The 13,802-nt window shown below is 39.7% G+C and overlaps 1 protein-coding gene across 2 annotated transcripts in view; it reads left to right on the top strand.

The window, feature by feature from the left end:
- Positions 1–13,802, top strand: part of TIAM2 (TIAM Rac1 associated GEF 2) — a 140,198-nt gene that overhangs the window by 61,593 nt on the left and 64,803 nt on the right. For both annotated transcript variants that reach the window (XM_075748360.1, XM_075748359.1), the window contains exons 5-7: positions 1,252–1,424; positions 2,469–2,693; positions 12,528–12,713. In XM_075748360.1, coding sequence (XP_075604475.1) covers positions 1,252–1,424; positions 2,469–2,693; positions 12,528–12,713 — 584 coding nt within the window. The remainder of the gene's footprint in view (positions 1–1,251; positions 1,425–2,468; positions 2,694–12,527; positions 12,714–13,802) is intronic.

Raw genomic sequence — 13,802 nt, 5'->3', positions numbered from 1 at the left:
CTGCTTAGGTTATTCTCAGTTTTCAGAGTGTATTTGTAGTTTCTGATCTTAGTTCTTCCAGGATAAACATTCATCCATAGTTTAGTATTAATTTATCTTCCAAATTAAAAAAAAAACAAACAAAAAAACCCCAACCAACCACACACAACTCATTATTAAACTGCTGTTTCCCAGGGATGAATTTTTCTCTGTTATTTTCTCTCAATGCGCAACTAGCCTAAGAAATTCTTGAGAAAGACAGGATAGTTTTTAACTAGATTATTTGAGTAATGCAGTTCAGTCTGTCACCCCTTAGACAGGCAAATCAGTGCATTTCAGAGGACAGTGGATTATAATGTGGGGTGGGGATGGAGGGGTCAGGCCCTTCTTAAGCCAGCTTCACTGCCCAAGGCAACATGGCAATGTAGTCGTCCTGCTGGGGAATGGGATCAAGTCTCTTCTGCTGTCATCCAGAAGTAATTCTTGTTATACTCAGGACTGTCATCATCAAGGATAAAGTTTGCTTTCTGGATGCAAGTCTTGTACCTTACATGTTATACTATTTATGAGACTGAACATGCTCAGACTCAACCCCTTTAAACCATTTTAAATTATTCAGATTGTGTTCATTGTCCAAGCCCACAATTTGCAGATAGATTCAAGGAAATCCAGTTTAAATTTGAGAAGTTTATTCACAAAGCATGTTGTTTGAAGACAAAAGTTTCTGCAAATCTTTTCAACAAATACAAAGATTTCTTAAGTGGCTGTTATGAGAGAGTTGGTTCAATTTAATAAAGAAACACAAAAGCTGATTTAACTAAGCGGGTATTAATCTTTTCCACATGCTTTAACATTTTAATAGGCTGACTTTATTCATAGAATTGCAGAATAGTTTGAGTTGGAAAGGACCTTTTAAAGATCATCTAATCTGATCCCCCTGCCATGGGCAGGAACACTTTCACTAGATCAGGTTTGCCTTGAACACTTCTCTGTTGAGGTTCCATGTTGTTGGTTTTTTTTCTTCAGTCTATGAGTGTTTTTTGTGTACCTATTAGATGTTTGTTGCAAGTTTTCATTAAATTCATCATTAACTTTTCCTGTTTTCCAGTTTAGAAGATATTTCTTTTTTCTCTATTTTTAAAGAGGACCAGAACTGATGTTCCCTGACGTTGAAGGGTATCTTAGTCACAAAAGCATTAATATACGAGAACTCAGACACGAGATCCAGAACTTACTTTCTCCTTATGTTTTTTGTCCCTCTGAACTGCAAAGGTTGTACTCTGCTGTTTTATGAGACCTATGGAAGGAACTCGATGGAGCAGAGCAGTTTACCTCGATACGCCCTCTTTGCAGAAGACAGTATAGTACAGTCTGTTCCAGAACATCCCAAGAAAGAAAATGTGTTCTGTCTCAGCAATTCTTTTGGAGATGTCTACCTATTTCAGGTAACAGTATGCATACATAACTGTGGTTGTTTCCATTTTAGGATGCATTTGTGAGTATGCACATGCATGTATATGATTGTATATACACATACTTACACACATCATGCTTGAGCCTTTGACTTAAAAACAATAATAGTTATACTATTATACTGTACTATTATAACTTGATTTAAATGTGTGGTATGACTTCAGGTATATTGATATCCATTGGCTCAGTTAGTTACGGATCAGAAATAAAAAGAACAGATTACAAATCTGCAAGACATTTTTGGTATCTGGTGGCTACAAGCTTCCAGAACATCAGCGTCGTTATAATTTTTTTTTTTTCATGTCTATTAACATTTCACCCTTACAGAATGATGGGCTCAGCCCTTAATCTGGTGGCCTCAAACAGAGTTTGCTTGAGCGAGACGTTCAAAAAAGAAGGCTAAAAATAATCTGAAGATCTTGGCTGGTTAACTGCATCACTGGAAATGTTAATAAAGAACAGTATTATGTGGAACTGCCTGCATAAAACCATGTTGATTCATAAGCACACTTGTAAATATCTCCAGAGACACTTTGTGCAGACGTATTCTCTTTACCTCGCTGTCCTCTCTCCACTAACTTGGCATATTTTAAGCAAGCACCTCTCCTCAGACCTTAGATGTAAAATCCTCTCTGTTGCTGTGTTACATGCAGAAGAGGAGGTTTATCTTTGAAACCTGTTGGGTTTTACCTTAATTAATTGGAGGGATGAAGGATTCAAGTCACATCTTTCCCAAAGCTCGTGGGGCTATGTCGTGCTTGTGAAGGCCTCAGACCTTGCAGATCTAGGAAGCGGAAGCTGAAGGTTGGAGGCAAGTCATGACAGAGTGCAGGAGAAGCTCGCAGTTCCTTTATTTTCACAGCTTTAAAGATAAAACCTTATTGTACTGGTTTTAAGATAAAGTGCCTAAGATCTTGGTGAAGCCATCAAGCACTTCAAGTCCTAGAGCTGCTGATTTTTAATTTTTTTTTTCCCTCTTGTCTGCTCATAATGTTGCACCATGATTTGTTTCACAGGCGACAAGCCAGACGGATCTGGAAAACTGGGTTACTGCCATACATTCAGCCTGTGCTTCCCTCTTTGCGAAGAAGCTTGGGAAAGAAGACACTGTTAGGCTGCTGAAAAATCAAACCAAGAGTCTCTTCCAGAAGATTGATATGGATAGCAAGATGAAAAAGATGGCAGAGTTGCAGCTCTCAATTGTTAGTGATCCAAAAAACAGGAAGGCAATAGAGAATCAGGTACTGGAAACAATATTTTTACAGGAGCATATTTATCATTATGTCTTGCTTTGGGCTCTAACTGTCAGTGCTTTCTAGGCCTGAGAGTAATTGTCTTGGGAATAGCTGGCACAGTAGTCGTAATTATTGCCAGGTTTCTACAGCAATCTAGAGCAGCGCGGGAGGTGGGCTCCTCAAAGCTGAGGATCAGACCAATCTGGTTTATGAGCACAAAGCTATTTCTCTTCTCTTCTGGAAAAACGTATTTAATTTTCACTGGTTTATGATATACTTGGCTGTTAATAATATCTAGCTGTTACATAGCAGTATCTCAGTATAATCCCAGGCCCATCGCTGGGTAGCTTGGGACAGCTGACATACTACAGACAAAATGTTTGCATCCAAACTTGTGTCTAGGCTAATTTTGTTTTGTTGCAGCAACAAATGAGTGAAGTCAACAGTTGGCCTTCCCCTGCAAATCTGAGTATGGCTTCTTAATGCCTGATGTGGTATTCTCAACACGTTTTCAAATTATGGTGATAAGAACACCTGAATCTTGGCTAATGCAGGAGCTTAGTGCTGAGGAAGATTCACCACTAAGATTTGTTTTTAAAACAAAAACAGGAACGACCCCCCCAAAATTTAGTGTTCATGGTGTGTACGTACCTTGGGATTTTAGCCAAGCCATGCCTAAGACAAAAGCTCAGGGCAGATTGATGAGCAGCTAAAACTGTTCCTCAGTGAAAATGGTCACCTTATTGTCTGTACGGTGGTGCATAGACATCAAGCCTTACTCTGCTCTCACTTCCAGCATATGAACCAGGAATCACGCCAGTGACACCTTATGGAAGTACATCTAGAGGTGTTGCCATCTTCCCCATGTCCCCAGTTTTGCAGGTAGCAACTGGCAAAAGATGCTTTAGACATGTTTAGCGTTCAGGCAAAGGCTTCGTGACCCAGAGCTTCTCATATACTAAACTTGTCTAGTAATTTAGCCTAATAGGTCTGTGGACTGAGGTTGCTGTATCTTTTATTATTAGGCCATTAACAGAAGACATGTGATAATTTGGATTCATTGACTGGTATTTGAGAGCCCATCCCTACCTGCCTTTCCAGTCAGAGTAGCTATTGCTCTGTCATTACTTTAGGCTGCACGTTATTGCTTCTTGAGTAGCAACTGAAGTTTATTTCCTTTGATCCAGTACAGCATAATTATGTTTCTTTGGTTAGTGGAACACTTTTAGTTTCATAAATTTGATGCTTATAATAGTTAAATTCTTACTATACTGGTTTGAATTTGAAGGGCAAACTGACTGGTACTGAGTTCACTGTCAAGATCCTGTAATGCATTTCAGTCTGAAGCTGTGTGAGCAGAGTTCAATAAGTATGCAGGTTTGTGTAGGGATTTGTGGTGCAGATGTTTATAAGCCCTTTGAGTGCACAGATGTTCATAATTTATTTCCAGGTCACTTTATTTCATGGTCCAGAGCCTAGTGAGGTGAATGGAGGAGGAAAAACGTTAAGTATCCCTTTATTGTAGTAGGTCTTGAGACCTAGAAGAATATGCAGACTTCTAGAGATGTCTAGTACTTGTAACATGTGATTAACTGAGGATAAATCCTGATGTATATTAACTTAATTTACCCCTCCCCCCATTAGATACTGATGCTGCTAGCTTATCTAGAGTCAATTGAAGAGTATTAATGATGCTCTCTTAATATCTGCTAATTAGATGTTCTGTCCTTGAACAACTGCCATTGTTTTCCAGCTCAGTCCCTGGAAGAAGTTGGTTGTGTTCTACAAGAACAGAAATCCATCACTAGGGCTGCAGAAGATTTATTCCTGTTAATCATCTGTCTGTGAATGTCTCAAAACATTGAATGAGGGCAAACCAGTGAGACAAAGAGTGAGATGGATCATGTGCAAACATCCACTAGTTAGCAAACAATAAATTTGTAATGAGCCTTTTCTCCAGTCTTGATCCCTTTGATCTCTATAAAATCTCTCCTTACAACTGAAGGTTTGTTGGCAAAGTCGCTTTAGAGAAAAGTCAATAGATAACTGAGTTACCTAATCTTTTGATTTAATGTCTCAGAGATGGGCTTTTTCAAAAGAAAAAAAAATCTTGATGCAATTAGTAACCAAGAATTCTTAAGATACTTAGTAAGCTAACAATTTTGAAGAAAACATTATTCCTGAGGGAGAACTTTGCCTGTATGTAGCTCAGTTGTTTAGTAACTGTGGTTGTTTAGTTGTCTTTTGCCCATTTTGAGTAACAAGGAGAATATAAATTCTGGGTTTGGTTTTGTGTAAATTTGGTGGTGTTTTCAATCATGTGGCAGTTATGATTCCTCCATGCTGAAGTATATTGTATTGCCAATACTGTAGTTTATAAGCATGTGCTGGAAACGCTGGTGATATATTTTTGGGAAGTCAGCGGAAATAGTGTGATTGATTTCAGAGGGACCATAGTGCTTTTTTGTGTAGAAGGATGAAGCACAGTCTTAATTTCTTTCCACTGTGGAATTTTCCTGGAAACTGTGATTTCTAAATCCTTTCTCCTTTTCCTTCCTCTTCCTCAGAAAAGCAACCACCCAGCCTCAACTTTCTGTTTTACTTTCACATCTGTATTGATTTAAAAACAATACTTCTCTGCGGAAGACTTAGTAATTCACAGGGCCTTACAAGCAAGCAAAACCTTTTCTTCTTTCACAGTTACCATCACCTGAAAGACAGTTGCAGTAAAGGAACCTGGACTTCTAAAATTGCTATAGGTTTTTTAATGTACATACATGTTTCTTTTTGGTGTCCGGTAAATGGGCTGAAGAAGCTCATCTGATACCATCTTATACATTTAGTAGATTTGTAGGCTGGGAATTGATAAAGCTAGTGCTAAACAGAAGAAGTGCAAACAAAAAATGACAAGGAAAATGTTGGTTTTCTAGAGAAATTATTGTTTTAGAGACTTGATGCTATCAAACTGGTTGAGAAATATCTTCAGCCTTGTGGCCTAGATCAGGGATTCTCTCTATGTGGGCTTACTGGTCCAATAATAGACTTAGTAGCTGTTTTAGAGAAGGTGGCAGCCCTTCAGATAGCCATTGATATTGTTGGGCAGTTTAGAAGAGATCAGTGAAGCATCTGCGAGAGCAGCATACGTACAGCAACCAGTCCCAGTAGGCCACTGGCGGCATGGCTGGAAATCCCAGCTCTGCACATACTACCTACAGCCGTGTGTGTTTATATTACTGTATGCAGTAAATATGTTGTGGGTGATGGTATTCCCCCAGGGTGTAACTTTTCCCCTAAACCAAAGAGAATTAGGATGAAAGGTAGCAAGTTTGAAAATCCCCTGGCACTGAGATGAATTCAAAGCCCATGGAGTCACAGCCTTTAAAAAATGTTCGTTTTCCTAGCTGTTTAACCTGCTAGAGAAATCACGGTGTTTGCTGCGAATATGGAGCCCTGTCTAACTGCTACTGAAGTTAGTGAAATGGATTATTAGCATTTATGTGGAGCTCTTTTAAACAAAATATTGCACATTAAGTTGAAAGTGAGGCTGTCTGTACTTGTGGAACTGTTTTAATGGTATGGAAAATCTACCTCACAGTGAGGGCACCGCAGCTCTGGGTGTATTTCTTATGTACTTGGTACATAAATCTATTGTGTTGTCTCATTTTAGAACAATAATATGGATAATAGTTTCTTGAAAGCATTCTGGGCTTTTCAAGTTTTAATATATTGGTATAATCATGTTTTCCAAGCTATTCAGAGGTTTCTGATGTGATTCATTTTTTCTGTGCACATGATACTTAACTTACTTATCAGATGGGTTATGAACATAGGTATTTACTTACAGGCACTGAAATGATGAGGCATTAATGAGAAGAACAGGCACACACTTGGAGATGATTTTAATGGAAGTTTGTGTCCTCCAACTAAAAGTAGTTTGTCTGTTGCCATAAAAATCAAAATGAGGGGATCAGTAAGGTGGTATCCTGTTTACTCTGGGTAGTTATTAAATCCATTAGTACCTTTCTTCCCTTCCCTGTGGTGGTCTTTGGCTTTTTACACAGAGCATGACTTTATTACGTTTTTTGTTTAAAATGTACCTGACACTTTCTCTTTTCTCTTACATTTATAGGAAGGTGACTGGAATAGTTTGGGTGATCTTATTCTTCAGGCTCCCCAAAGCCCAAATTTCATGTCTTCATTTTCTTTAAACCGCCTGATGAAATATTGTCTGGCGTTCTGATGAAAACTCCAATAACAACACTCAAAGAGAATTCTTTCAGGGAACTTTGTGAGCACTGGCCAGTTTTGCTGCATACAAATTCAACGTGAATCACAAAAACCAGTTACTTTTCTTTCTTCCGTAGTTTCCTAAACTAGAAAAAAATCTTCAGTTTGGGTGGTCTTTGAACTGGCTAGACCAGAGCTCTGCTTCCTCAGAGATTCAGTACTATTTCTTTTCGTGTGTCACTTTCCAGTGTGGGATGGTCCTTGTCTACATCACTATCAAAATCCTTCTGGTTGTTTGGTAGTAGCCAGTCACTAAGGAATGAAGCGAGTTGGCAGCCAGGAAAGTTAAGGAAGGTCATCTCCATTCTCCTCATGGCTGTAATTGCTGTTTTGCAGATGGGTGAATTTCCGTCTTTGTTTCACAAAGATTGAGTACAAAATAATGAATGAACTGTTACTGAATGTGGAGTTGCATAGCGTTATCTCATATGATAAAGCTGGCAGGGGGAGCCTGTGCAGTGAGGGCTGGTCTTCTGGGTTTGGGGAGGGGCAGCTGGATAATAAGATTCAATCCCTTTCTTAATTACATCTCTAGCTATAGACATACATGTGGTACTGACAATTTCAATCAGAGTATTGACAAGAATGTAAATTAGGTACACGTGGGTGCACTTTTGTGCTATCAGTGGTATAGGCAATAAGATTTCCTCTATTTCGGTTAGAAATGATGATTTCTGTCCTTCCAAAACAAGCAGAAAGATGGCATTTATTGTAAAAGATGTTGTTGTCTTGTTATTTCAGGAAGTTTTCCTAACTGTTTTTTAAGTTACTAGACAGAATGAAGAATAAAGGGTATTGCTAATTGTACATCATTGGTTTTGTACTCTATTATATTCCATTTTTTATTCCTTTGAGATAAAAGTTATGACAGTATCTTTGTAGTGTCCTTTAAAGTAATGGAATTTCTGGGAGAATTATGTTTTTGTGCTTGTTAGAGTTCTCTTTAGGAAGTAATGACAATAATAATCTTTTCCTTGTCCCCAGAAACCGAGTGACTCATATATCCAGATGGGTACAATATGAATTGTGTCTGAGAACCAGGGACTGGAATGCAAAGAGTTTGGTGTTGTTTGTAATGTGGTCGAAAAGCTGTTCATATAAAACAGCAGCAGAAGTTTCTTTTAAATCCACAGAGTTCCCTACATCAGCTTGCAGAGACGCTTTCCATCTGGCAAGATGATGTTGCGTAGGGGAAAATATGTGAATTTTTTACTGCTGTAGATAATGAATTGTATCAGCGAGGAGCTCATGTTTCTGTATGGCATAAGAACTGTTACTAAACCAAATCAGTTTTAGAGGCTTAAGCATGGAAAGAAGGCTGGCCTCCCTGTGCATCTTTTCTGTTGTGCTACCTTATGAAAGTGCCAAGTGGAAAACTGGTATTTTGTTATTAGTTGAGCTGCCCAGGAAGTTTCTTCCATCCTTCCTGTAGGTCCTTGAAGTATTGCTACTTCAGGTTGATACGGTATCATTTCTGGCACTGCTTTCCACCCTTCACATACTGGTTTAGTGTTTATAACACTGAGCTTTTCTTACTTTGTACAGAACAGGTATTTGAAAATGAGATAGTCCTTGCCCAGCCCCCCCCCAAAGACACTGTTTGTACCGTACTCTAAGAAGGGCGAGGAGCCAGGGACCATCCCTGAGCAACGCTACTGGCACTGTTTTTGCTGGGACTGTCGGGATCCTCCCTTTTACAGTCTGCAAACCCTAGGCATATTCTGGTGGAGGTGCCACTGGAAATGTCACTTGCAGAGAGGACTGCGTAGCATGTAGGAGCTGTGGATCTCCATGTCACCTGCTGGAAACCATTGGTCTGTATTGTCTGCCTGAATGTATTTGCTTCTTGCCTTTCCCAAGCTCCCACTTTAGAGTTTACCTATAGAAAACCTAGCAGGGTTATTGAATTGAGACCTGCTTTCGAGCATCTTCCTTTAGCTCATATATTTGTGTGATTTAAAATGTAATTAATTTACAATTGTTTCTTAGTGTCTGAATAGATTTTTCACTAACCTGGAGAATTGGCTATTTATGTTCTGAAAAATAATCATTATTGCTAAAGTACTGCCAAAAGTACTGCGCTGATGTTCTTTTGTATGTTAACTCTTAAAAACTCACTCCTGAACTAAGTCTTTCATGCAAAAGCTCATTCCTTCTCTTAGCATTCTGCACATAATTACTGTCTTATCCTTACACCAGGCTTCCTTGCATGAATTCTCCTGGTGGCCCAGGCTAAATAATTCGTGGCCCTAACTTTTAAGACTTCCCACATTTTGCTCCTTTCTATCTCTCTGCCACAGCCTCCTTTTTTCCTCTACCTTACAGGGATCCTATTAGGCTGAATACATTTATTTGGGTGGCCCCTCCTTGCCTTTCTTCCGGGTGCTCTTATACGACCACTAAACCCAGAAATCCTTGCCTAACGTTTGCCTGTACTGAGAATGCCATCCTCCCTTTCCTCTAGGAAAAGCCTTTGATGCTTTTCCTGGAACTTCACATGGAGGTTTGAAACAGTGACTGAGAGGATGGTTTTGGATGCCTCGGGTGATGGTGCAGGCAAGTGCAACAGCTGAGCAGGTCACATGAGGAGCTTTTCACGTGTGCTTGATTGTTTTGGCATGCCTCACGTCAGGCCATATCTCCTAGCAGACTCGCTTCACGTTGCTGTTGGCCTTTGTGACCCATTCCTGCTCTCACGGCTGTCTGGTGCATCCACTTTCCCCTTTGCTTTTGAGCAGATTTCAAAAGGCCTGTTTTGTCTATGCATGATGAACTTAAAGTCCTTGAGCCATGTTTTGGGCAGTCCTCCCACGTGGGGCAGAAATTTGCCTCACACAATAGCAGAATAAGGATCGTAACAGCTAGTCTGCAGGCTGTAAATTAACTTCATGGTCCAGGTCATACTCCGCTTTGAAGTCATTGCTTTTTTATTTGTGTGCTTCCCCCATTTAGTCCTCAAGAATATAAATCTTTAGGAAGAATTATCATAGTTTAAAAGGCTTAGACAAATAGCAGCTGGTATTGGTTCGTGGTCTCCAATTGGTTCCAGACATCCCTGGTTTTGATAAGATTACAAGACAATTCCAGAAATTCCCTGCCTACAGCTTTTGCTAATGCCATTAAATGTAACGTCGTGATTACTGATGCTTTTGGAGCTGATTAGCTAGCATCCTGTGTGACTGATAAACACCCTGATTTAATTATTTCTTCAGAATGTCCTCGTGTTGTACCCCACTCCCCCTTCTTAAATTATCTTTATTTTAAAATACAACTTAACAAAAATGTTCAATGAGGATTTTTAAGAAGGCTTCAGGAACGCAAGGATGCCTGTGTTCAGCTTGTGCTCAATGGGGACAAGATGCTCCACTCCAGCAACAGCCAGAACGAGCCTTGCTCTGTTCCAGAGCTATTCAAAGTTGGCTTGGCTTTGTACCCATGGAGGTGTCATCCCAAAGGGAAAGACTTCACCTGAATTGTAGCTTTTGACTTTGTGAAAAGCTGACATCCATGTTTTCATTCTGGTTGAGTGTTGACACAGAGAAAGAGCTTGTCACAAAACCTTTTATTGGAGTCGTCCCATGCGTGAAGTACTTACAAGCAGAAAAATGCTCTGTGAGAAGTGTCTGAGATCACAAAGAATGCAAAGTAAAAGACAATGATGAAATAAACACCTCCCTTCCCTCCCCCCCCCCCCCAAAAAAAAAAAAAAGATTATTCTTTCTGGGGCACAAAGGATGCATGTTTTGAATGTCTGTGGTGTAGAATTAGATGAGGCATCTTCGTTATGTGTATAACTCTGTCCTTTTTCTCTGGACTTTTGTAAATTGCTCTCATAAGCTTTTGTAAATTCTATCCTTTGCTTTTAATAGTCATTCCGTGAAAGATTTTTTTTTTTTAAATTGTACAGTAAATTATAATTTTGCATTTGCAGGTGTACAAGATGGTCTTCCCTTTCTTCACCCTCCCTGCCAAATAAGATTACCTCTTACTTCCAAAAGTATAGCCATAACTGATGCCACAGTTTGTGAGCACACATGTAAGGAAGGCAGAATAGGTAATGTCTCAGTTGTAGTATAAGCCTCAGCACCGTTTTGTTGACAGGGCCTTTTTCATTGCTTACTTCTTCATTGTTGAAAGTAAGAGTCAAGATTCTTGTTTAATTCTTGTGATACTTGGCAGCATTATAAGGAAATTATTTTGCTTTTAGATGAGCCTGCAGGTCATAGTTCGCCTGAGATTTTTATTATATTTACCAGCCTGTTTTATGAGTCACAAAGGTGTTTGTCCCAACCTTGGCTAATCTCAGCGTGAGGCGATAATGTCCTGTATGCACAGAGACAGGCAGAGCGTGCCAGTGAAAGGTATGAAGTCAACGCACGTTAGAGAAAACGTGATGAACTTTCTCCGCAGCCCTAAACCACCTGTTTCAACAACCAACATGTAATGATTGGAGCTGACATTGGAAGATCAGCATTGGCAGGGGATTTTAACAATCTTCAGTACATGAACTTAGTGTACATTAACCTAATGGACATGCCTTTTCTGCTTTCCCATGTGTGAATGTGCCTACTCTATTAAACACAGCTGCCTTTTTATTTGTACTGTTTATTGGTATTAATGTATATTGTATGCTGTGAGGCAGATTTTGGCTGCAACCACCAGTCTGTAAGCTGGGGAAATGTAAGGCAAAATTTGACTTTTGTGCAGTGCATAAGAATATGTGTTTGTGTAGATGAGCGTGTATCTACACAGGTACTTAAAATCTGTCATCTGAGTCAACTTTATTTGTCTAGTAAATATTTGAATCTCTTCACTTTCCTAATTTTACATTGAAACTGGATTAAGCTGTCTATTACATCTGCATGTACCTGTGTTAGATATGTTAAAAAATTGCATGAAGGGTATGTATACATTCTTGCTTTTGGTCCAGTGATTTGTATTGGGCATGTATAGCTCATTTTTGCAGTTTGCCTGAGTGTAAGCATGTCTTAACCTATTAGTCAGACAAAGAACCGCACATGCTTGTGTTGCCAATATTGTCTCCTGTTTACATACAGAGAGGCTATACGATGATAGTAATGAATGAGCAGGACCTATCAGTGTAGGTACTCCACTTTGCATATTGCATTAGTGTAGCTATGCAGCTTTGCTTTCAGCCAGCAAGCTATACGATCTAAGCTCATAAAAATGAAGGAAACAAAACTAATCTCCAAAAAAGAGAGAGAGAGAAGGGGGCGGGGCGGAAACCTTCGTGAACCACACAGTTGTGTTTTTATGTAACTGCTTTTGTGGCTATCAAACTACCCGAAGTTCATGGTATGTTCATCTTGTCAGTATGCATTTAAGACCACCAGCTTTGTTTTATTTCAAACCATCTTTTGGGTTGATGTAACACAATATGACTGAATGTGTTTTGGCAGGGAATAACTAATCTAATCCATATACCACCAGATGAAAGTAATTTACTATGGGTTTGTGGAAGAGCTTGAATTTTCAGTGCAGCCCACAAAGACATTTTTCCCCTTTTAATTGTCCCTTTTTATATCTAAACAGATCCAGCAATGGGAACAGAACCTGGAAAAATTTAACATGGACCTTTTCCGAATGCGATGTTACCTAGCCAGTTTGCAAGGTGGGGAGCTCCCAAACCCAAAGAGCCTTTTGGCTGCTGCCAGTCGTCCTTCAAAATTGGCACTGGGGCGGCTCGGCATTTTCTCCGTCTCATCCTTCCATGCACTGGTAAGTCCGAATGCACTTTTCATGGATGCATTACACAAAGCATTCATTAATATTGTACTTAGATGTGGAATTGTGTTGGGATAATATGCGGCTGCACCCAAATGTATTGGCTCAGACAGCCCTGTTTCCTTCTCACCCTTTCTGCCAGTTTCTTGACTGCAAAAAAAAAAAAATCTCTTCCACAGACGCAGACTTTGAAACCCTGAGGATATGGCCATGACTTTTTTTTGGCCCCTGAGGACTCTCAAATTGGGTTCTTCTGACCTATATCTAAAAAAGTAACAAACCACAATATTCTTCAGCTGCAGATGAGTCATTGTGTTGAAATTTTATCACCACGATTTCACCTCCACTGCGTTCAGGGTTTAAAGTGTATAGGAGCTAAGTCACTTGGAGTGAAAAGACCCTAACACTGAAATTCCCAAAAGTGATTCAAGTCCCTCTGGGCTGACCTGATATTTTTTTGAGGTCCCAGAGGGGTCTATTTTTCAGGAACAGTTTGATACTGCCCTGAAGAGGAATCGTTTTTCTAGGGAGAATCCAAAATTATACGTCACTTTGTAAGAACTGTGGCCTGCGTTTGCAAAGAAGAATGAGGGAGATCCTCAGCTGCCGTAAGCTGTTCTCACCGTGTCGACTTTAAGTGAAGCGTGGCAGGAGCAGGTTCGCCTCTGCTCTTTAACCTTGGCAGGGCTGGGACGCTGATCTCGGCACACAGGGGTGGACCGTGTTTGCTGCGTGAGAAGTCAGTCTGAATAGTAGACCTGAAAGTCCCGTCGGGGAACGTGTTTTTATCGATGTGGTTTATGTCATCGCTTGTTAATAACTCAGTGCCATAGCACATTTATCTCCTATGTTTGGCAATTTTGAGTCTTTCTTCCTCTAGCAATTTCATATCTGAATGATAGGTTATCATTCTTCTTTGGAGTCTTTTCATTAACTTCTGTTGTTGTACAGAGCAATATTTTTCTCAGTTCCTCCCTTCCTATGACCTTCTAATTTTGCCCCATAAAAAAAAAAAAAAATTACTGCACCACTGGAATACCAAAACAAGCATCACTGCTGAAAGTTTAAAACACTGTCCTTGCA

The sequence above is a fragment of the Balearica regulorum genome, chromosome 3 (genome assembly GCF_011004875.1).
Source record: "Balearica regulorum gibbericeps isolate bBalReg1 chromosome 3, bBalReg1.pri, whole genome shotgun sequence".
Lineage (NCBI taxonomy): Eukaryota > Metazoa > Chordata > Aves > Gruiformes > Gruidae > Balearica > Balearica regulorum.
This window is presented reverse-complemented; position numbering and strand designations above follow the sequence as displayed.